Genomic DNA, 25,652 nt, shown 5'->3' on the forward strand with positions numbered 1-25,652 from the left:
ATTGTGCTCCCGCATTGGACAGTGACAATGTGGTTCCCTTCCATAAAAAACATTATTTAGGTTGACTGACTGAACTCTATAATTAATGATATAAAGTGTTTATTAAACAAAATGGTGTTTTTTCTGTGGTGTGATTTGCACCAATTAAATATATTTCAATAAGCTGCGTAGCCAACAAATGCTCATATTTCTGATGGACGACAACAAGTTAGGGGGTGTATTCAAATTACAAACATGTCTCTTATAAGTCTCAATATGTGAAAAAAACAAAATCTAAAACTTAGAGATTGAGATGCAAGGTGTTTCCAGTGCACTGATAATATGTAAACTTGACAGGCAATACATTTGATCCATGGTGTATTCAAATGTAATTTGAATGATGTGACATATGTTTTTGGAAAATTAATCCTGAATTAATTTTCATTAATCTTGTTTGCAGATCGTGAAATAGAACTTTGTGAGGTAAAATGCATATTTAAATTACTGCATTTATTAATTCACATTATGCCATACCAATCAGAAATACATCACAGATTCCTTTTGCACTGGCCCAACAGAATTTAATACCGAGAATCTCTGACATAAGATTAGTAAAACAATATTCTTTAAAAACATCATACGACGTTGATTAAGAGTTGCAAGTGAGAAAAAGATCAAAGATATTTAAGAAACCATTTTGGGTGACAATAAGAGTCTCAAAATGAATCTTCGGATTTCTGGTAGATTTAGGCCATAAACAAGAGGATTCAAAATTGGTGGAAGAACTAAGAACTCAACTGATAAAATCACAACTACCAATGGATTTAGTTCATTAGCGTCATAACGACTTAGAGTAAGTTCACAAAACCCGGTTATTGAAATGTTAACAAATGTAATAATGTGAGGTAAACATGTTTGTAATGCTTTGCCTCTGAACTCTGAAGAGCTTTTCTTACAAACAAGTAGAATTCTTAAGTAAGTATATAATACAAAACCCAAGGGTAAAAAGACGGTAGTTGCAGCAAGAAACAGTCCTGCAATATTATTTAATTGAGTGTCGACACATGACAGCTTCACCACAGACCAGTTGGTGCAAAATACTCTTTGTATTTGATTATTACACAATGGCAGCATGACGGACAAGTATAGACAAAATCCAATAGAGAAAATGGGATATATCCAGGAAAAGGATATGAAGAGACAAACTGCCTTTAAATTCATTATGCTGTGGTAATGTAATGGCTTACATATTGCAACATATCTGTCAAAAGCCATAATGCTTAAAATGGTGAGTTCATATGATGCGTAGTTATATATGATATATATTTGGGTGAAACAACCAGGACGGGATATCAAGTGAGAGTCAGAGAGGAGATCCATCATCAATCTCGGGAAGAAACCAGCAGAGCCATAGAGAGAATTGATTGACAGACATGAAATGAAAAAATACATAGGCTCATGCAGTGATCTCTCTCGAAATACGACAAGTAATATGACAACATTGGAAACTATAATGGCAACATACAGAACCAGTGACAAGATGAAGAAAATGTATCTGGAAAATCCCTGGTCCTCAAACATGGTGAAGTAGAAATAAAATGGAGAAGTTCCATTTTCCATCTGAGCCAGAAGTGGTGCTGAGCTGGGAAATTAGAGAGAAAACACTGGTGAATAGTGGCTTCTCTACTGTGTGAAGGAGAGGCATGCAGGGCTGCAACATCGGCCTGCTCCTGTAGCAACTGATTGATCAGTTCATCTAGGTGTGCCCTTAAAGGGACATTAAACTTACAAGTTTGTCAGATAATGTCTGACATCGTAATCCCACATCATTGGTTATTGAACCCAAAGTGAATTGAAAGCATGTGCAGCAGTTAAAGCATGTGCAGCAGTTAAAATCATATATGTCCAAGTCCTGTGGACTTGCATTAACATTAGACTACCTCTGAGGTCTGAAAGCATCTGACAAATTTGGATTTTTGAGTGTAATGTCCCTTTAATGTCACTTCAGATTCCACTAATTTCCACTTTACTGTAACTGACACTTAGGTAGGTCTTGTGAATTGAGATCTGTTTTCTATTGCTAAATCAATCAAACTAAATTACAAAGTAACAAAAACAATCCATTTAGTTTTCCGTTTTTCTTTGCATGCCTTATATTACAAACCCCATAATTGGGTAATATTGCAAACATATCATTATCTAAAGCTGACACAAATACTGAAAATGCACTCTTTATCAACATGGCACATAATTTCAAACCTATTATGTAAATGCTGTACTCTGTATTACTAATATATTAGCACCAGACATACATCACCAAGTAGCCTTCAGACCATTGAGGGTATGTTCAGATTACCTGCTTGTGTTGTTGTCACATCTGCAGCCACACTGCTGTGTAATGAAGTACATGTATTTTATACTGCTCATCCTCTCCTCTGTGACTTCAGTGACAAGGACTCATAGGAGAATTAAAGCAATGACATATTACTATTTTTCAATTGTTGAAGATCGCAGATCTTCCATTATGTGCTTTTTGATGCTTTATCTTAAAACCTGCCTTATATGGAGAATGTTTTGAGCATAAAATCTTATTTTGAATATTATTATTATTATTATTATTATTATTGTTATTAAGATTTGTATGATTATTATGATTATTATTGAACCCTTCTTTTTACAGGGGTGTCCCACTGAGACAAAGGCCTCTTTTTCTTACATTGTAGCAGATTTTTCACACTGCTAAAAACTTGCCTTATATGGAGAATGTTTAAAGCACAAATTCATACAGTGTTTGGACTTTCCTATCAGATCAAAAATTTATCAGATAATATTAAATTACTTCAACAATTAAACAGTTGACAGTTAAATATAATAAAACATTTATTTGACACGTCCATCGCATACAGCTGTAATTGATATAGTGAAATGCAGTCAACAACAACAATGAAATATAATATAGTAATAATAAACCAGTGACAATAGTAGTGCATAAGGGTGTAGTATAAATGGCAGCAGTAATGACTGGAACCTGACATGCTGTAAATTTTTGACCCAGGTTCAAGATGTCCACCAGGCTCATTCAACTGTAAATAGGTATACACATTTAAATCAAGGCTGGCGCCACCAACATCCATCTGCACAGGCAGGTAGGAAGGGGAGGACTGCCACACCCCCGCCAATGTATTTTCTTTAATAAAATAAATAATTGATTCTTAACTCTGACCTGAACCCAAACAGACCCATTAACAAAAGGTGGGGCAAGAACCAGGTCAGGTTCTAGCCCCACCTGATTAAACTGGAGTGATTAAAACATTGGTAGTGAACTATAGGACATACAGACTGAATGTAGCCTACATTTTGAGGAACAGACTTTCTCATAATATCATGAACTCGGTCCACAGTTTGCCAGAGGGCACGTTCTTATAAAAGACAATTTATGCACTCATCCATCAAGTTGGAGTGAGTGACTGAATGTGGCATGATGAACATGATAAGAAAGCAACATATTATGACGGGATAGTTTAGAAATGTGTGATCTTCATGCCTGATGTACAGTTGATTCACTTACTTAGACAAATGTACTTATGAGAAGTCACTTTGGATAAAAGGCGCCTTCTAGATTGTAGCGCAGGTTTGGATGAGTTGGGATTGATATATCGGCCTACTGACAAAAATATGCAACGCTCTCATGACCAGAGCTGTTTATCGGGTCCGGACGGGTCCGCTAGGGTAAATCAGCTGTAGTGTAATTTACCTGAAAACCAAACATTTCATGCTTTTCACTTGCACTAACCACAACGTTATTCTCCCATCAAAAGTCACCAGAATTGCGTGTTTAAAAGAGGATATGCCAAAGTTTCTTTGTCTAGAAATGGGGGGGCATAGCCCTTCATCAGCCTTCTTATTTCCTGCCGTACCCCCACACAAATATACTCCCTATATCACTGGATAGCATCAAATTATGTAAAAAATATTACCTCAATTATAATTTCTACTACAGATAGATCCTAGACATTAGGAAATATTTGATGTAGACATTTTGCAGATGCACAATAATGTGTAATGTTTAATATGAAACAGTCCTCATTACAAAAACAATGTATATTACTAGATATAACGTTTGATGAAATTTGACTTGTATTAAAGCTGTCACAGTTAACATTCATCCAGGTTAGTCTTCCATAGTCTCTAGCGTGATTTTTGGTTTAATCTTCCTTAACACAATGAACCACATTTCCTTATTTTTCATACCTTTTATCTTTTCATCTTTTTATCTTTAACTTTTATCATGCATTGAATTTGATTGTTCAAGACAAATATATGGGCCAATTGAAAAGTCAATGTCTCACAGTTCTTCAGACAAAACAAAACCATCATCAATCACTTGACCTTTTATCTCCAAATGGAAACTTGTGTTCTATTTCATATGTTTAAAAAATGTAGCAGCAGTACAGTTTGGTCGTGTCGTATCCTTTCAAATCTTGATTATATTTAATTTGATTTGATTTTAATATTGTAGAGCAACTTTATGGGATTTAAGCTATCCATGCATCTAGTTGCTCTCATTTAGGTTTTGGAGTAAGAATGTGCCACGGTGTACGGTTGCTCATAATCCCCAGGTCAAGTCCCACATCTCTCTCTGTCCTTCATATAAAAACCCAGTATTCTGTTTCTAACTTGAGTCAGTTTAAGCCCATAAATGAGGGGGTTGAGAATTGGAGGAACAATTAGAAATTCTATTGCCAGGAAGTTCTGAAGGCTTTGTGGTAAATCTCTGGAACCGTATCGAGCATACATTACATCAAAAAGCAAGGCAACTGTGACATTGAGTAATGACATTAAATGTGGCACGCATGTCTGCATGAACTTTCCCCTGTCCTTAATGGACCGTAAACATGTTCTGATCAGATACATATAAGAATACACAATGAAAAGGACATGCCCAAAAAAGAATAATATTCCACAGTATCCAAGAATATTGTTTGTTGTGTTCGCAAAGCAAGACAGCTTAACTATAGACCAATTATCACAGTAAAGTTTCTCTATATGTGAGCCACATAACCTTAGTCTAGAAGTTAGTAATACAGTCACAGTCACAATAAAAAGTGGACTGATCCATGAGAATGAGACTAACTGAGCAACCCTCTGGTTAGTCATAACAGCCTGATACTCCAGGGGTTTACATATTGCCACATACCTGTCATATGCCATCACTGCTAAAATAGAGAGGTCACAGCAGGCAGAAGAGTATATTACAAATTCCTGAAACAGACATCCAGCATAAGAGATCACATGAGTGTGAGACAGCAGATCCAGCAGGAATTTGGGGTAGAAGCCTGCTGTCCCATAAAGTGCATTGATGCACAAATTGCACAGGAGGATGTACATGGGCTCATGGAGATTTCTATCCAAGATGATGGTCACAATGAGAGCAACATTAACTAGAACAATCACACAGTAACACAGTAAAGACAGAGAGAAGAGTGTGACTCTGTGGTCCATTGTCTCATTTAACCCAGAGAGTGTAAACTCTGTAATGATGGATACATTGTCCATTGTGTGTGTATATCTTCAAATAACAAAAAATAATTTTACAGACAAAAGATACTTCTCATTCTAACAACTGAACTTTAACCCTTACCAATACATATTTCCATCTTGTATAAGGTAGGAGTTGTTGCCAGTGGTAAGTAATTCCCCGATATGTTCGTTATACCACCTGTTAGTAAGAAAATGTCACATAGTACAATGGTAAGGTAAATAGTAATGACCCGGTGCAGTGTGTTTCCATCCAGGTGAGTCTAGAGAACATTCTCTGTGCACACGGCTGTTTTATTGGCTCTCTAGCTGTAGAAACACATGGGCTGGTTGAGCTGGGAATTCAGGAGGTCCAATCAGTGATCTGAATTTAGTACATCTCAAAAGTTCTCCAATAAACTGGTCCCTTGATAAAGAACATGCTGTTTGATTGGCACATGGTGTCCCTGCAGTACAGAGTTCTGACCAGCAGGCCTGTGAGACTGGTCGCTCTGTCGGCAGGTTGTTGTGGTTGTGGTTAGGGTTCATATTTGATTAGGCTAGGTTGTTGTGGTTGTGGTTAGGGTTCATACTTGATTAGGCTAGGTTGTTGTGGTTGTGGTTAGGGTTCATATTTGATTAGGCTAGGTTGTTGTGGTTGTGGTTAGGGTTCATATTTGGTTAGGCTAGGTTGCTGTGGTTGTGGTTAGGGTTCATATTTGATTAGGCTAGGTTGCTGTCGTTGGGGGTGTTGAGGGCCTAATCTTGCAGCTGTTAGGCCAAAGAATATGGACATTTTTAGTTACTGTCAGCATTTTGATTGCCTATGCCAATTTATAACTTCTGTAAAAAATAAATAAATAAAACCGCTTCAGAAATGTCAATTTAAAAAAATCTCATCATGGAAAGCTATAAATCAATACTCCAAAGGAAGAAGGCTTCTGCGGAATTTCTGTCAAGTTCTCTGATGGTGAAAGGTCCTTTACTGATCCTTTTGATATTGCTTGTAATTTTTATAAATTATTTGTAAAGGGTGTGGAGGAGGGGGGTGACATGGGAGAATTTGGGGAGATTGAACACCAGACGGGCAGCAGCATTCTGGATGAGCTGCAGTGGTCTGAAGGCGGAGGCGGGGAGCCCGGCCAAGAGTGCATTGCAGTCGTCAAGGCGGGAGATCACAAGTGCCTGGAACAAGTGTTGTGCTGCTTCTCTTGTGAGGAATGGACATATCCTTCGGATGTTGTAGAGGAACAATCTAACGGAGTGCGCTGTCGCTGTGATGTTCGCCGCACATGATGAGTGGCTGTCAAGGATTAGACAGATGGCTTGGCTGTCTGGGAGGAGGTCACAGTGGAGTTCTCTGTGATGGAGAAGTCTTGTACAGGGCAGGCTTTCCCAGGGATGAAGAGCACCTCCATGGCGAGCCACCAGAATCGCCGGCGGATGAAAGTGAGAGTCCGGCCCACTCCCGGGTGGCAGACGAACCTGCTGGCGTGCCCCCACTCCAGGACTCGGCACCGGGCTGATGGAGGAACGAAGACACGTCTGGGGGGTCCGCCTCCTGGACTGGGGTGGGTAAGTTGGGCAGCCCTGACCACGGAGTCAATGGCCCAGGTGACGACGCCGACCACCCGGATGGAAGGAAGGATGGTGCCTGGAGTCGACGGGGCCATCTCCTCCGGAGCCAGTCGGGAGAGTGCATTGGCCTTGGTGTTGTTGGAGCCTGGCCTGTAGGTGAGAGTGAACTCAAAGCGGGTGAAGAAGAGGGCCCAGCGTGCCTGGCGGGAGTTAAGTCTCTTAGCCGACCGGATGTACGTGAGGTCCCTGTGGTCGGACCAAACCACAAACGGCTGCTGGGCCCCCTCGAGCCAGTGTCTCCATTCCACTAAGGCCGTGTACACCGCCAGCAGCTCCCGGATCCCCACATCGTAATTCCGCTCAGCAGGTGTCAAGACGCTGCGAGAAGAAGAACGCACAGGGGTGGAGTTTCTGGTCATCCGCCGATGGCTCGTGTCGGACGCATCCACCTCGACAATGAACTGCCGGGAGGGATCCGGGTGGATGAGCACCGGGGCTGTTGTGAACAGACTCTTCAGGGTCGAGAAGGCGGCCTCCTCCTCCGTGGTCCAATAGAACGAATGTGGAGCTGATGAGGGTCAGAGGTCACTGATGAGGGTCAGAGGGTACTTATTCTTGACCGTGATTTAGTGGAGACGTCGCTTGAATGCGCTGTGGAGCACCTCATCCCCCCAGCTGCTCTCCGCCGCGAGGGTGCGGAACTCCACGGTGTAATCCGCCGCCATTATTATAATAATAATAATAATAATAATAATAATAATAATAATAATAAACCTTTCTTTATATCGGGATTTCCCACTAAGACCAATGTCTTTTTCACAGGAGCTCTGTTTACATTGTAGCAGATTGTCCACACTGTGCGTTTAGCTTAAAACCTGTGTTTGGTGGAGATTGCTATAAGCATGAAATCATACAATCATTGTACTTTCCTATCGGACCAAAAATGTATCAGATAATATTATAAGGACCCTGTGTAAGGCCCGTTAGCAGCTCCGCCAAGTGAGTTAACTCTCTTGGTGTTGTGGCTAGCGCGGCCGGTTTGTAAGCGGAAGGTTGCGAGTTCGATACCCGCTTAAGGCAAGCTACTCTACCCCGCCGTTCGTTACAATATTAAACTCATTCAACAATCAAACAGTTGACAGTCAATAACTTTCTATAGCGATTAGGTATTTTTCTATAGCTGATATCTTTTCACGTTTTGTTGATGATAATGACAAAACCAAAATAGATATATTTTCAAAACTCAAGGTATCATATGATAGATAACACCCCACTCTTTCTGCTGACATATTTTAATTTTAATTTGGAGGACATATTTAACAGTTTTGGGGAAACATGGTTACAACAGAAAACCTAGGGAGATTGCAGGGTCATTCTGTTACCAAACTTTGAAGCTGCACAGTTCTCAAAGTAAATGTTTTTATTTGTTTTATTTTCAGTTGGAATTGTTAGAAGTAGTCCTTGTGCATAGAGTTGTAAAGTTTGTTAAACTTTGCTATCAAGAGTTTTTGTTTGGCATATGTTTTAAAGTAAAACATCTTGTCCCAGCGTAATTCTGTAACCATGGAATTGTCTTCATGTAACAAAGACATTCACTAGATAAAAACATGAAGATGATTGACAGATTCATTGTTTCAGTTAGAAGCAGTGTGCATCGAGCAAGGGGAGGGAGAGAAGGAGACACTATTCTGAAATGTAATTGCAATTCCCTTTGCAGTCAAAAGAGGACTCCTGCATACGGTAGCTTTAAACTGAGGAAAATTTGCTCCAAAAATGGTGTTCATCACGTGTTTGTTTAATAAACCATGATATTCCATATAAAGATGGACCCAGTGCATGCTTGTACCACAGTTATACTTCAAATCAGGTAATAGAGAGCATAAGGCCTGAGGCCAGAGGGTGTCATAAAACATGATTGTCTACTGTATGAAGACAATCGTGTTGAGACTTAAATATAGTCAGACTACATAAAACATTTACAATGTTAACATTAACATGTCAACAATCTCAGAATTAGTCTGCGGATGAATGGCAGGTTTAGGCCATAAACAAGAGGGTTCAAAATTGGTGGAATAACTATAAACTCTAAAGATAAAATCACAGCTATAAATGGATTCAGTTCATTAGCTTCATAACGATTTAGAGAAGTTTCACAAAACAAAGCTATTGAATAATTTGCAAATGTAACAATATGAGGTAAACATGTTTGTAATGCTTTGCCTCTGAATTCTGAAGAGCTTTTCTTACAAACAAGTAGAATTCTTAAGTAAGTATATAATACAAAACCCAAGGGTAAAAGGACGGTAGTTACAGCAACAAACATTCCTGCAATATTATTTAATTCAGTGTTGACACATGACAGCTTCACCACAGACCAGTTGGTGCAAAATACTCTTTCTATTTGATTATTACACAATGGCAGCATGATGGACAAGTATAGACACAATCCAATAGAGAAAATGGGATATATCCAGGCAAAGGATATGAAGAGACAAACTGCCTTTAAATTCATTATGCTGTGGTAATGTAATGGCTTACATATTGCAACATATCTGTCATAGGCCATAATGCTTAAAATGGTGAGTTCATATGATGCGTAGGTATATATAATATATATTTGGGTGAAACAACCAGGACGGGATATCAAGTGAGAGTCAGAGAGGAGATCCATCATGAATCTCGGGAAGAAACCAGCAGAGCCATAGAGGGAATTGATTGACAGACATGAAATGAAAAAATACATAGGCTCATGCAGTGACCTCTCTAGAAATACGACAAGTAATATGACAACATTGGAAGCTATAATGGCAACATACAGAACCAGTGACAAGATGAAGAAAATGTAACTGGAGAATCCCTGGTCCTCAAACATAGTGAAGTAGAAATAGAATGGAGAAGTTCCATTTTCCATCTGAGCCAGGAGTGGTGCTGAGCTGGGAAATTAAAGAGAAAACACTGGTGAATAGTGGCGTCTCTACTGAGTGAAGGAGAGGCATGCAGGGCTGCAACATCGGCCTGCTCCTGTAGCAGCTGATTGATCAGTTCATCTAGGTGTGCCCTTAAAGGGACATTAAACTGATAATGTCAAGAAGTGTCATAATCCCACATCATTGGTGATTGAACCCCAAGCGAATTGAAGCATGTGCAGCAGTTAAAATCATACATGTCCAAGTCCTGTGGACTTGCATTGACATTAGACTACCTCTGAGGTCTGAAAGCATCTGACAAATTTGGATTTTTGAGTGTAATGTCCCTTTAATGTTACTTCAGATTCCACTGACTTCCACTTTACTGTATTTTATATTACAAACCCCATAATTGGGTAATATTGCAAACATATCATTATCTAAAGCTTACACAAATACTGAAAATGCACTCTTTATCAACATGGCACATAATTTCAAACCTATTATGTAAATGCTGTACTCTGTATTACTAATATATTAGCACCAGACATACATCACCAAGTGGCCTTCAGACCATTGAGGGCATGTTCAGATTACCTGCTTGTGTTGTTGTCACATCTGCAGCCACACTGCTGTGTAATGAAGTACATGTATTTTATACTGCTCATCCTCTCCTCTGTGACTTCAGTGACAAGGACTCATAGGAGAATTGAAGCAATGACAATTTATTGTTTTTCAATTGTTGAAGATCGCAGATCTTCCATTATGTGCTTTATGATGCTTTATCTTAAAACCTGCCTTATATGGATAATGTTTTGAGCATAAAATCTTATTTTGAACATTATTATTATTATTATTGTTATTGTTATTATTATTATTATTATTATTGTTATTATGATTTTTATGATTATTATTGAACCCTTCTTTATACAGGGGTGTCCCACTGAGACCAAGGCCTCTTTTTCCTCCATTGTAGCAGATTTTTAACACTGTGTTTTTGGCTAAAAACTTGCCTTATATGGAGAATGTTCAAAGCACAGTTGACAGTTAAAAAACACATTATTTGAACTTTCTATTGTGATTAGGTATTTCTCGATATCTGATATATTTTTATTATTTTGTTGATGATGACAGCTCTACAACAAAAAAAACAACTTCATTAACAACCCTTTGTTAATGTGGAATAGAAGCATAATAAAACATTTATTTGTCATGTCCATCGCATACAGCTGTAATTGATATAGTGAAATGCAGTCAACAACAATCAACAAATCAACAATGGAATATAATATAGTAATAATAAAACAGTGACAATAGTAGTGCATAAGGGTGTAGTGTAAGTGGCAGTAGTAATAATAACAGTATTAATATTGTAACCTGACATGCTGTACATTTTTGACCCAGGTTCAAGATGTCCACCAGGCTCATTCAACTGTAAATAGGTATACACATTTAAATCAAGGCTGGCGCCACCAACATCCATCTGCACAGGCAGGTAGGAAGGGGAGGACTGCCACACCCCCGCCAATGTATTTTCTTTAATAAAATAAATAATTGATTCTTAACTCTGACCTGAACCCAAACAGACCCATTAACAAAAGGTGGGGCGAGAACCAGGTCAGGTTCTAGCCCCACCTGATTAAACTGGAGTGATTAAAACATTGGTCGTGAACTATAGGACATACAGACTGAATGTAGCCTACATTTTGAGGAACAGACTTTCTCATAATATCATGAACTCGGTCCACAGTTTGCCAGAGGGCACGTTCTTATAAAAGACAATTTATGCACTCATCCATCAAGTTGGAGTGAGTGATTGAATGTGGCATGATGAACATGATAAGAAAGCAACATATTATGACGGGATAGTTTAGAAATGTGTGATCTTCATGCCTGATGTACAGTTGATTCACTTACTTAGACAAATGTACTTATGAGAAGTCACTTTGGATAAAAGGCGCCTTCTAGATTGTAGCGCAGGTTTGGATGAGTTGGGATTGATATATCGGCCTACTGACAAAAATATGCAACGCTCTCATGACCAGAGCTGTTTATCGGGTCCGGACGGGTCCGCTAGGGTAAATCAGCTGTAGTGTAATTTACCTGAAAACCAAACATTTCATGCTTTTCACTTGCACTAACCACAACGTTATTCTCCCATCAAAAGTCACCAGAATTGCGTGTTTAAAAGAGGATATGCCAAAGTTTCTTTGTCTAGAAATGGGGGTGGGGGCATAGCCCTTCATCAGCCTTCTTATTTCCTGCCGTACCCCCACACAAATATACTCCCTACATCACTGGATAGCATCAAATTATGTAAAAATTATTACCTCAATTATAATATCTACTACAGATAAATCCTAGACATTAGGAAATATTTGATGTAGACATTTTGCAGATGCACAATAATGTGTAATGTTTAATATGAAACAGTCCTCATTACAAAAACAATGTATATTACTAGATATAACGTTTGATGAAATTTGACTTGTATTAAAGCTGTCACAGTTAACATTCATCCAGGTTAGTCTCCCATAGTCTGTAGCGTGATTTTTGGTTTAATCTTCCTTGAACCACATTTCCTTATTTGTCATACCTTGTATCTTTTTATCTTTACCTTTTATTGTGGCTTGCATTGAATTTAGCAAATATGTGGGCCAATTGAAAAGTCAATGTCTCGACAGCTCTTCAGACAAAACAAAACCATCATCAATCACTTGACCTTTTATCTCCAAATGGAAACGTGTGTTCTATTTCATATGTTTAAAAAATTTAGCAGCAGTACAGTTTGGTCGTGTCGTCTCCTTTCAAATCTCGATTATATTATATATATTGATTTGATTTTAATATTGTACAGCAACTTTATTGGATTTAAGCTATCCATGCATCTGGTTGCTCTCAGTTAGGTTTTGGAGTAAGAATGTGCCACGGTGTACGGTTGCTCATAAACCCCAGGTCAAGTCCCACATCTCTCTCTGTCCTTCTTCACATAAAAACCCAGTATTCTGTTTCTAACTTGAGTCAGTTTGAGCCCATAAATGAGGGGGTTGAAAATTGGAGGAACAATTAGAAATTCTATTGCCAGGAAGTTCTGAAGGCTTTGTGGTAAATCTCTGGAACCGTATCGAGCATACATTAAATCAAAAAACAAGGCAACTGTGACATTGAGTAATGACAGTAAATGTGGCACGCATGTCTGCATGAACTTTCCCCTGTCCTTAATGGACCGTAAACATGATCTGATCAGATACATATAAGAATACACAATGAAAACGACATGCCCAAAATAGAATAATATTCCACAGTATCCAACGATATTGTTTGTTTTGTTCGCAGAGCAAGAAAGCTTAACTATAGACCAATTCTCACAGTAAAGTTTCTCTATGTGTGAGCCACATAACCTTAGTCTAGAAGTTAGTAATAAAGTCACAGTCAGACAGAAAAGTGGACTGATCCATGAGAATGAGACTAACTGAGCAACCCTCTGGTTAGTCATAACAGCCTGATATTCCAAGGGTTTACATATTGCCACATACCTGTCATATGCCATCACTGCTAAAATAGAGAAGTCACAGGAGGCAGAAGAGTATATTACAAATACCTGAAACAGACATCCTGCATAAGAAATCACATGAGTATGAGACAGCAGATCCAGCAGAAATTTGGGGTAGAAGCCTGCTGTCCCATAAAGTGCATTGATGCACAAATTGCACAGGAGGATATACATGGGCTCATGGAGATTTCTATCCAAGATGATGGTCACAATGAGAGCAACATTAACTAGAACAATCACACAGTAACACAGTAAAGACAGAGAGAAGAGTGTGACTCTGTGGTCCATTGTCTCATTTAACCCAGAGAGTGTAAACTCTGTAATGATGGATACATTGTTCATTGTGTGTGTATATCTTCAAATAACAAAAAATAATTTTACAGACAAAAGATACTTCTCATTCTAACAACTGAACTTTAACCCTTACCAATACATATTTCCATCTTGTATAAGGTAGGAGTTGTTGCCAGTGGTAAGTAATTCCCCGATATGTTCGTTATACCACCTGTTAGTAAGAAAATGTCACATAGTACAATGGTAAGGTAAATAGTAATGACCCGGTGCAGTGTGTTTCCATCCAGGTGAGTCTAGAGAACATTCTCTGTGCACACGGCTGTTTTATTGGCTCTCTAGCTGTAGAAACACATGGGCTGGTTGAGCTGGGAATTCAGGAGGTCCAATCAGTGATCTGAATTTAGTACATCTCAAAAGTTCTCCAATAAACTGGTCCCTTGATAAAGAACATGCTGTTTGATTGGCACATGGTGTCCCTGCAGTACAGAGTTCTGACCAGCAGGCCTGTGAGACTGGTCGCTCTGTCGGCAGTGAGTGGAGGCTAGGTTGTTGTGGTTGTGGTTAGGGTTCGTATTTGGTTAGGCTAGGTTGCTGTTGTTGTGGTTAGGGTTCGTATTTGGTTAGGCTAGGTTGTTGTGGTTGTGGTTAGGGTTCGTATTTGGTTAGGCTAGGTTGCTGTTGTTGTGGTTAGGGTTCGTATTTGGTTAGGCTAGGTTGCTGTCATTGGTGGTGTTGAGGGCCTAATCTTGCAGCTGTTAGGCCAAAGAATATGGACATTTTTAGTTACTGTCAGCACTTTGATAGACTATGCCTAATTATAACTTCTGTAAAAAATAAATTAATAAAACCACTTCAAAAATCTGTAAATCAATGCTGCAAAATTATAAGGCTTCTGTGGATTTTCTGTCAAACTTCTCTGATGTTGAAAGGTCCTTTACTGATCCTTTTGATATTACTTGTAATGTTTATAAATTAACTGTAATGATGGATACATTGTCCATTGAGGTAATATCTAAAAAAAATCGAACAATTATTCATTCAAACATTTTGGGACATATTTCACCCTTTTGATATGAAACAGGCATTCTCATTTGCAAAATAACTAGTAAGGCTATATGCTACATGTAGATGGTAAAATCAGACAACACATAACACCAGTGAAACAATCCCACAGTAGTGATTTAAGAAGTAGCTACCCTGTGCTTGATGGTTGCCTATTGTTAGTGTTTATTCCACATGAACGTTGGTTGTTTTATATGCTCTGTTACTGCATGGTCACATGGAAAGGCTGACATTATGTTCATAAGTTTGTAAGATTTTAAGTTGAACTGTTTAGCCTTTCTCTCTGAGTCTTGTTTAAAGGCATGATCCACAGTTGCTAATTAATGTATTTTACACCATTCTGGGTAAAGAATTTGGAAAGCATGGGATTGTGCGCAGTATACTCAATAGCCCTCAAGTTAAAACATGGAGTTAGTTTAAAATGTTTTTGATGCCATCATTTCAGCTGAGCAGTGTGCATTCAATTATCAGTTTGAATTTTATTTTTTTGAAAATCCCCACATCCGTTTGAAGCACCTCCTCAAAAATGTATTCTATAAAACTTGGGCTTAGTTAGAGCTTAGCAACTGTCTTAGGCCATCAGAATCCAAAATATACACTTGTTTTACTCTTGTAAACAAACACTTTGTTTACAAGTAGCTTAAGTGTTTAGAAACAATTGTTTTGTAGCTTCAAAACATGGTTAAAAGTATCATTTTGATCTCATGGATTGTCAGTCTTTACATCCATAGCTAATAGTCTGTTAAATTGAGAGGTCCTACTTCTCCAGCCTCATCCCTCAGCTGTTTACCAAAAATAGTGGTTAACTTTAGGGTTAGGGTCTGCCCTTCTTTAATAATAGGTTTTAATATTATTAAAACAGGTTTTAATAATAGATTTAAATGGTTTTAATAGTGACAGACAGATATTCAGTGGAATGAAATGTTTTGAGATTTCAAGCTTGTGTGACCGCTGCGCTCAGAACAGGTGCGTTGACCAAAATGTAATAGAACTCCAAAATAATGTCTGCCACTCAAAAAATGTATTGAAGGTTTCTTTTTAGTAGTATTTATTTCATTCAGGGATGTAGACAAATCGGCCTAAGCCGATTTCAAGCTACCACCCCTTAACATTCCAGCATTGTATTGAGTGATAACATTTTTAAAATATGGGGCCCTTGGCCAGGACTCAATTGAATATCCAATATGACGCTGAAACTGACTTTTCAGAAAAGGGGATGGTTGATATTCTCATCAATCTAAACTGGTACAATTTGATATTGTGTTTTCAATGAGTGTAACCGAAAACATTCCTAATGAACACAGGTGTTGAAAATGTTATTCTATAATAACAGCTGTTGTGGATGATTTGCATTTGATTAAGGCAAACATTTGTAGAGTTATGTGATAGCCCATCCCTCTGTGGGACAGATGGCCAACACAATCAACACAATCAACATGTTTATCTGGTCATTCAGTCATTAGTCAGCAGTTTCTCTTCATCCCCTGGAGAGTAATTAGGCTTCTACCACCATGTGAGACCAAACAGACACAAGCAAAAACAAAAGTACCCCATGGTTGCCAAATCTCCTTTGACCAATTAAGCTTGAAGCCTCCCGGAGGTAGAGTAGCCATTCTCTCCTCCTCTAGGACTGGTGTGAGAGTTAGAGTGAGAGTAAGGGCAAGGGTTACTTTTGACCTTGTTTGTGTAACTGAGTTGAGATGGTAAACTCACTCTTCAAGTTCAAATACCCCCACCCGTGCCATTTAATAGGTAGCTTTTCAGTGGCGCAGCTGGTAAACATTGGGTGTTGGAGACGGTCACGTGTGTTGGCAAGTCAAAGGTTGTTGTGTGAGGCTAGATGACGTCTGTTTCAACGGCTGTGGTATCTGTGGTGTTGTGGACGTTTGTGTTCCCTCACTTGTGATTATAAAGGTTCACTAGATCAAAAAGACCCAAAAAATCATAAATTAAATCATGCATGTGTAAAGTCAACCAAAAACTGAAAATAAATATTTCATATGCATATTGTAGTATTTTCTCAAATATCAAAGAAAAGAAAATCGCATTCATTATTTTATTTTATCATTATTTATTTATGTCTTCCCCGCACACAAAAAGATAAATACATTCTCAGCAGGGATTTCTTTCTAGCTCCTCTTTCAGGGTTCTTAAAAAACATGTTATGTTTGTTATGGATGTATAAGAAGTGCTAAGACTAAAACAGGTTTTCCCTGTTGGCGCTGGTATATATAGGTGTTTAAAATAACTTTTGTCGTCGTTTAAAAATATTCATGAAGTCCTGTTGGTGCTACTGATTTCAATGCCTGTGTCCATCTGCGTTGTATGGTCTTCCGCTGTCCACGGTCTACCAGTGGTGGCTATGTCTTGACTGTAGACTGAAAAATGTGGGTGAATGAGAGGATCTTAGTCTGCCACGCTTCCTTTGTTTGCCTCCCCGAATAGTGCGCTGCCCGCCTCCTTGGGTACTGTGGTACTGGGGGTACGGTGGGTGTTTACGCAACAACTACTACTACCACTTCTACTGCCACCTGCTGTACTGGTCTGGAGGTTTGATGATTCTCAGGTCAGAAGAATTTTAAGATCCATCTACAGGTATACTTCTACTGAAGGCAGAAAGCACTGTACTTGCAAAAATGCATATTGTTGGTACTTTTAGGAGTGGTATGTGCTAAATATCTGCCTGCCTGCTGTGGGTTTCGAGCAGGACAGAGACCAGTACATCTCGCTAGCTAGCTTGCTAGCTAGCTCTCTTGACAATGATTTTGTAGATTGCGCTTGCATTTGGTGGGAAATGTTTTTCGAAATATTTTAAGCTTTGTTGTAATATTGTAAAGTACAATATGCATTTCTCGCCGATGCCTATCTAGCTAACTTCATAGAAGTAGTGAGTTAGTTAGCTACAACTCAAAAGTGTGACATTAAGTTAACTGATGAGGTAATAGTGAGCTCGCCAGTTTAGGCGGCACTAGGTTTAAAATGGCGGCGGGTTTTGCATTGAGAGTGACGGCCTATTTTAACACCAGCTAGAGTTAAATGAAAAGACAATGCAGGCGATTAATATGAGTACTATTGTAATCCTGATTTCACACATTTTATTTAGCTAGTTTTCTTTTTGACGTGCTTAAACTTTGTAGGCAGGTCAAACGTTCTGGCCACAATACTATCCCAATGGGGACGAGTTGAGATTTCTACGTCCACTGCCAAGCAATATAGCCGTTTCTGGACTTTTTAAAACATTCAAAATTTCCCAAATAATGCGAAATAGTGTACATTTACCTGTCAGTTCCTGTTATCATTACAAACTGTGTTTTCTTCATAAAAACAATAGCGTATAAGCAGTTAGCATTTGCCTGTGTTTTGCGCAGAAGGCTAATCAAAAGACGAGGCTTAATCATAAACACATTAATTACCAGCAATTTGGATATTTATTACGTAAAAAAATAACAGTGAAACGAACTACAAGTTAATCGATATCGAAGAGTTGTTATTTTTGGACATGACAGTGTTATGGTGCTTATTGTGAGAACATTTTCATTTAATACTTGTAATGGATTATTATAAAAAACCTAATGATGTTTAATGGATTGTTTTGTTTGCCTCCTCCATCTTCAACCCAGACAGACCAGACCTGGACATCCTAACGTCTTCAGCTCCAGTCCTCCCAGTAGTTGTTGCTTTCTTTGTTTCTTTGAACATTTATCTCCCATGATTACAACAGAAATATCATGCACAGTAGCACTAGTTGATAGCAGTTATGGGTGAAGATCTTAACTGATGTGTATACGTGTATAAGTAGTTTATAGAAAGACTATTAATATTAATAATCTACAGTTGCACACTGCTTCAAATATCAACACAACTCAGAAGGATTTGCACAGAAAAAAGGTCAAGTTTATTTGGTCATATTCTCAGGGGGGGTGAGCGAAGATGAAGACTAAGTCGTCATCGGAGGCAATAAGCTCCAGCAGCCTTGCAAGCTCTTCATCACTATCCTCATGTTCAACAGTCAGAGCAGACAGCGTGGTCTCAGAGACGGCTTTCTCCACAGATATGTCAGTGGCAGTGGTGGTCAGTTTGTGCCTGTAGTCAGCCTCGGTCTTTGAGGTCGATGCCTGTGTGTCTTTCTTAGAGACTGCAGCATTGTCATCATAATGAGTGGACATATCAGGGATGCCAGGAAGCTGCCATTCTACCTGGGGCTCACCCATGCTCCGCACCAGGGAGGTCTGGGAGAGGGAGGCCTGTCAGGAGAGAGAGAGAAGGAGAGAGTAAGGTTGCGGCCAGAGGGGCAGGGTTCAGGGTCAGGGGTCATGGTTAGGGACTCACCTGGGCAGATGGTTTACTCAGCAGAGAATCTGGCGTTAGGAGAATCTCCATCACTGGAGTCCTGACCATTCTAGGGCTCCTTGTTTTTGGCTGTCAGGGATAGTAACAATGCCCATGAGAACACAGTAATATACAGTAAACTTGGAGAGATGTTTGACATGTTATAGTAGAGATTATGATTGTCTTACAGTTCCTTGTCCTGTGTCTTCATCCAAGTATTCTTTTGGTGGTGGTGTACAGGGTTCAGGATTTTGAGTTTTTTCCTTAGTTCGGTCTTTTCCTTTCCTCACAGTCCTTTACCCATTTTCCTTAGTCCTTTTATTCTTAACATTTTTTTTTACCTTTCCTCTTCTCATTGCCTCTGGAGAGAGGCCTTGGGTCAGTACCTGTGAAAGATATTCCAAAAAATAAGCTTTTTAGTGAAGCTTTTGAATTCTATGTGATATTAAAAACCAATAGATCCCTCAGAGCTCTTACTGTTTTTACAGTTGGTAGGATCGTTGGCAGAGCCGTCATATTTCCTGCTGCCTTCCTTGGAATGGGCAGACTTTTTCTGCCATTTTCCTCCACAGCATGTTAACAAAGACAGCAGCTGAAAAATCGCCAGTGCTGAAGAGGTAGCCTTCTTTTTCCTGGTCTTGCTGGTCGCCTTAGGTGTGAGTTTCTCCTTAGAGGAGACCCTCGGGTCACTTTGTGACTGACCCATGATTGACCCAAATACTGATAAAACAAGAGATAACTTAAACCAATCTGTCTTAGGTATGAGTATGTGGACACAACCAGAGCTTGTGTGAAAGACACCTGTCTGATACTGAAGGTTTGTCTTGCCCTGTAAAGATTCTGGTGCAATACATGTTTTGAGTTGTTTTTTTTGTAATCAATTAATGGTAATTAATAAATCAATTAGTAACATTAACCTCCTACTTATCAGCCTAACTTAACAAACAATATTGGTGGAGTCACAATTAAACGTGTTATCATTGATAATATAAAGCTGTAGTGCTCACTTGTAAAATGATTTTCATCTGGCAATTTGGGTAAGCTACTTCACTGAGCTCTATTAATTATTCAGACCAAAATTGCAGTCATCTCATTGTCGGTGGCGATAAAGGTAACCTACCAAATATTTAAGTGAAATGACACTGACACTGCACTGTAAGTTAACTTAACTTGTTAGTTGGCTAGATCATCCAGGCAGCGTAAACCAGAGTAATGTTGGCTAGGTAGCTACGTGTAACTTAATGGGCACTAACGGAAGGTCCGTGAATAAATATATACCTTTCTTTGGAAAAACAAATGTTATCCCTCCCTTGTTGCCTCGCTTATCGTTTCTGATGTCCCGACTTCTGCGACGACGACATGTCAAATCTACTGATCTTGATCTGTTCTGCTTGTAAACGCACCGACTGGAATATTCTAGTAGGGATGGTCGGATCGATACCAAAATATCGATACTTCGATCTTAATGCTTCAGTTTTGAGAATCGATCCTCATATTACAAAAACGATAACAGGTACTGTCTTTAAGTAGTGATTTTATTAACTTCATAGTATTCATTTGTTTTAATGTTTTAATTGCTGTTTGGGATAGGAACTACTTTTCCCTTCTTCTCGCTGCGCTCCCCATAGAAAGGCAGTCCTAAGGCCCGCACGCAGACGAGAGAAGCAGTTCTGCAGGGTGCAGTTCGTCTCAATGGCAGAAAGAAAGCGGAGCGCCGTTTGGAGCCATTTCACGGCAATAAACACGAATTAAAAAAATAGAGGGGTGAAATATAAAGGCTATACTGATCATTTTGCCAAAAATGGAGAAACAAACCACACGTTTGTTTCATTCGTAACGTTTTAATAGATACAATTCTAATTTTAATTACATTAACTTACTTATAATAATAAATAATAATAATAGTGTAGCGTCGGGGGGCAGGGCTATAGTTTATGCCGTGTTCCCATGGTGCATTGTGTTGATATCAAAATACATTGTGTCTATTCTGGCATACCCCTTCCCTCTCTCTCTCGCAGACACACCTACCGAGTGAGACATTATGTAGTGTAAAAGTGTGACATTATGTAGTGTAAAAGTGTGACATTATGTAGTGTAAAAGTGTGACATTATGTAGTGTAAAAGTGTGTGTAAACTAGACGTAGTTGTTAAATCCCTTATCTTTAGCATAACTTTCATTCCCATGTGTATAGGTCTACGGATGTGACTAATGTTGAATGAGGGTTTTACTTGCTTTTGGTTGCAGGGTGATTTGTGCCCCACGTAGTGAGACATAGTGAGATATGTACGTGCCTACCCCCTGGAGAGTGTTCCTGATCGGCAGGACAGTTGTTTCGGGGGTTTTCTTAATTATGTCATCCACTATGTAAGTCTTCTTTGGCCTACCGGCTTGTTTGCGATTGCTGAGCTCACCAGTGCTTTTTTTTCGATGTTCCAAACTGTTGATTTTGGCATGCCTAAGGTTTTGGCTATGTTTCTGATTTTCTCTTCATATTTTTTATATATTCATTATTGTATACATTTCATTGACTTTGGTCCTCATCTTGACAGACACAAATAGCAAACTCCAAAGGCAAATGCAAAGCCTAGAACCAATACTAGGAAATTGAAATAGCTCTCTTATGCCTGAACAAATTATATGACAGAACACACCTGACTTACCAGAAACACCTGTCAAGCCAAACGGTTGAAGTGTGGAGCCAAAAGAAGAGAAAAAGGCATTACTGTCCCATTACTTATGCAGGGCACTGTAAATAAAGTTTGATTTGAACTTGTCCTGATCCATGAAGGATGATTGTGCTCCCACAATAGACAGTGACAATGTGGTTCCCTTCCATAAAAAACATTATTTAGGTTAACTGACTGAACTCTATAACTAACAGTATAAAGTGTTTCTTAAACAAAATTGTGTTTTTACAGACGCGTGATTTGCACCAATTCAGTATATTTCAAAAAGCTGCGTAGCCAACAAATGCTCATATTTCTGATGGACCAAACAAGTTAGGGGGTGTATTCAAATTACAAACATGTCTCAGATAAATCTCAAAATGTGAAAAAAACTAAATCTAAAACTTTGAGATTGAGATTGAGATGCAAGGTGTTTCCAGTGCACTGATAATATGTAAACTTGACAGGCAATACATTTGAACATTTGATCCATGGTGTATTAGAATGTAATTTCAATGATGTGAAATATGTTTTTGGTATTTTAACCCTGAATTAATTTTCATTAACCTTGTTTGCAGATCGTGAAAGAGAACTTTGCGTGGTAAAATGCATATTTAAATAACTGCATTTATTAATTCACATTATGCCATACCAATCAGAAATACATCACAGATTCCTTTCATGCTGGCGCAACAGAATTCAATACAGAGAATCTCTGACGTAAGATTAGCAAAACAATATTCTTTAAAAACATCATACTACGTTGATTAGGAGTTGCAAGTGAGAAAAAGATTTAAGATATTTAAGAAACCATTTTGGGTGACAATAAGAGTCTCAAAATTAATCTTCGGATTTCTGGTAGATTTAGGCCATAAACAAGAGGATTCAAAATTGGTGGAAGAACTAAGAACTCAATTGATAAAATCACAACTACCAATGGATTTAGTTCATTAGCGTCATAACGACTTAGAGTAAGTTCACAAAACGCGGTTATTGAATAGTTAACAAATGTAATAATGTGAGGTAAACATGTTTGTAATGCTTTGCCTCTGAACTCTGAAGAGCTTTTCTTACAAACAAGTATAATTCTTAAATAAGTATATAAAACAAAACCCAAGGGTAGAAAGACGGTAGTTGCACTCACAAACATTCCTGCAATATTATTTATTGAAGTATCAAGACATGAGAGTTTCACTACTGACCAGTTAGAGCAGAATACTCTTGCTAATCGATTACCACACAATGGCAGCCTACTGGATAAGAACAGGACAAATCCAAGCGAGAAAACTGGATAGATCCAGGCAAAGGCTATCAAGAGACAAACTGCCTTTACATTCATTATGCTGTGGTAATGTAATGGCTTACATATTGCAACATATCTGTCATAAGCCATAATGGTTAAAATGGTGAGTTCATATGATGCGTAGGTATATATGATATATATTTGGGTGAAACAACCAGGACGGGATATCAAGTGAGAGTCAGAGAGGAGATCCATCATGAATCTCGGGAAGAAACCAGCAGAGCCATAGAGAGAATTGATTGACAGACATGAAATAAAAAAATACATAGGCTCATGCAGTGACCTCTCTAGAAATACGACAAGTAATATGACAACATTGGAAACTATAATGGCAACATACAGAACCAGTGACAAGATAAAGAAAATGTATCTGGAAAATCCCTGGTCCTCAAACATGGTGAAGTAGAAATAGAATGGAGAAGTTCCATTTTCCATGTGAGCCAGAAACGGTGCTGAGCTGGGAAATTAGAGAGAAAACACTGGTGAATAGTGGCGTCTCTACTGTGTGAAGGAGAGGCATGCAGGGCTGCAACATCGGCCTGCTCCTGTAGCAGCTGATTGATCAGTTCATCTAGGTGTGCCCTTAAAGGGACATTAAACTTACAAGTTTGTCAGATAATGTCAAGAAGGGTCATAATCCCACATCATTGGTTATTGAACCCCAAGCGAATTGAAAGCATGTGCAGCAGTTAAAATCATATCTGTCCAAGTCCTGTGGACTTGCATTGACATTAGACTACCTCTGAGGTCTGAAAGCATCTGACAAATTTGGATTTTTGTCCCTTTAATGTCACTTCAGATTCCACTAACTTCCACTTTACTATAACTGACACTTAGGTAGGTCTTGTGAATTGAGATATGTTTTCTATTGCTAAATCAATCAAACTAAATTACAAAGTAACAAAAACAATCCATTAAGTTTTCCCTTTTGTTTTGCATGCCTTGTATTACAAACCCCATAATGGGGTAATATTCCAAAAATATCTTAATCTAAAGTTTACACAAATACTGAAAATGCACTCTTTATCAACATGACACATTATTATGTAAATGCTGTACTCTGTATTACTAATATATTAGCACCAGACATACATCACCAAGTAGCCTTCAGACCATTGAGGGCATGTTCAGATTACCTGCTTGTGTTGCCACATCTGCAGCCACACTGCTGTGTAATGAAGTACATGTATTTTATCCTGCTCATCCTCTCCTCTGTGACTACAGTGACGAGGACTCATAAGAGAATTAAAGCAATGACATATTACTGTTTTTCAATTGTTGAAAATCGCAGATCTTCCATTATGTGCTTTTTAAAGCTTTATCTTAAAAACCTGCCTTATATGAAGAATGTTTTGAGCATAAAGCCTTATTTTTAATATTATTATTATTAATAATAATAATAATAATAATAATAATAAACCATTCTTTATACAAGGGTGTCCCACTGAGACCAAGGCCTCTTTTTCACAGGAACCCTGCTTATATTGTATCGATTTTCCACACTGTACTTTTAGCTAAAAAACTTGCCTTATATGGAGAATGTTTTAAGCAAAAAATCATATAATGATTGGACTTTCCTATCAGACCGAAAATGTATCAGATAATATTAAATTACTTCAACAATCAAATTGTTGACATTTAATAACACATTATTTTAACGTTCTATAGTGATCAGGTATTTCTCTATAGCTGATATCTTTTTATGTTTTGTTGATGATGACGGCTCTGGATATTTGTCCTTACTAAATATTGCAGGAGCATGACTGCTGTCATAGCTATCTCTTTTGAAAAGCTGGTGTCATGAAAGTTTTTATTTTCCCCAGGAAACTAGGGGTATTTCATGATTCAAACACAATTCAAAACTCTGGGATAGACAAAAATGCATTAATTTATATTAAAAATACTTTATTTAACCCACATTGGCCAATAGTGGGGAGGTGATTAGAAAGAATACATGAACAAATTACACAAGAAATTGTCACATAAAACACACCTTTGCAAGTCATGGCTATTGATAGTATTGGATTTGTCATATATTCATGTAACAGTTGAATATAGGAAGACTGCACATAAACTACTGGCCTCAAGTGACCCAAATACAGTTAGCCTACCCTTCTTAATGTCAGAGAAAGTCCAAATTCTGTTTGGGTAGGTATAGTTCTGTGTCGCCTTGAGTCGGCGTCCCATTTGCCCAGGTGCTCATTCGCCGGGGTCGCCGCACTTGGAGCTGGGCCCGGCAGGTGCTTCTCAGAACCTCGGCCTGGTACAAACGGGGGGCAGACCACCAGCGAACTCCCGCTCCCACTTACCAGCCAGGGCAGAGGGTCTGGCTTTCCACCTGAGACCTTCCTCTGCAGGTTGAATCCCACGAGCTGGCTCCCCGGTTTGTGGATCCCTTCCCAGTGTCTAAGGTGATCAATCCTGTGGATTAATGTGGATAATCCCAGATCCCTAAGGGTTCACC

The 25,652-nt window shown here is 38.7% G+C and overlaps 5 protein-coding genes across 5 annotated transcripts; all 5 read right to left on the reverse strand.

Moving 5' to 3' along the window:
- Positions 1–663: 663 nt before the first annotated feature.
- On the reverse strand, positions 664–1,560 carry LOC310813191 (olfactory receptor 10J4-like; the record flags this gene model as incomplete). The annotated part of the gene is made up of 1 exon (XM_083682054.1): positions 664–1,560. The coding sequence occupies one exon, from the start codon at positions 1,558–1,560 to the stop codon at positions 664–666; it is 897 nt and encodes a 298-aa protein (XP_083538180.1).
- Positions 1,561–4,599: 3,039 nt separating this feature from the next.
- On the reverse strand, positions 4,600–5,535 carry LOC310813192 (olfactory receptor 1D2-like; the record flags this gene model as incomplete). Its single annotated transcript, XM_083682055.1, has 1 exon — positions 4,600–5,535. The coding sequence occupies one exon, from the start codon at positions 5,533–5,535 to the stop codon at positions 4,600–4,602; it is 936 nt and encodes a 311-aa protein (XP_083538181.1).
- Positions 5,536–9,064: 3,529 nt separating this feature from the next.
- LOC310813194 (olfactory receptor 10J4-like) lies at positions 9,065–9,946 on the reverse strand (the record flags this gene model as incomplete). Its single annotated transcript, XM_083682057.1, has 1 exon — positions 9,065–9,946. One exon carries the CDS (start codon positions 9,944–9,946, stop codon positions 9,065–9,067), a length of 882 nt encoding a protein of 293 aa, XP_083538183.1.
- A 2,990-nt stretch (positions 9,947–12,936) lies between these two features.
- Positions 12,937–13,875, reverse strand: LOC310813195 (olfactory receptor 1D2-like; the record flags this gene model as incomplete). Its single annotated transcript, XM_083682058.1, has 1 exon — positions 12,937–13,875. One exon carries the CDS (start codon positions 13,873–13,875, stop codon positions 12,937–12,939), a length of 939 nt encoding a protein of 312 aa, XP_083538184.1.
- An 8,812-nt stretch (positions 13,876–22,687) lies between these two features.
- Positions 22,688–23,623, reverse strand: LOC310813196 (olfactory receptor 10J4-like; the record flags this gene model as incomplete). The annotated part of the gene is made up of 1 exon (XM_083682059.1): positions 22,688–23,623. The coding sequence occupies one exon, from the start codon at positions 23,621–23,623 to the stop codon at positions 22,688–22,690; it is 936 nt and encodes a 311-aa protein (XP_083538185.1).
- Positions 23,624–25,652: the final 2,029 nt, after the last annotated feature.

The sequence above is a fragment of the Argentina silus genome (assembly GCF_951799395.1).
Source record: "Argentina silus genome assembly, chromosome: 12".
NCBI lineage: Eukaryota > Metazoa > Chordata > Actinopteri > Argentiniformes > Argentinidae > Argentina > Argentina silus.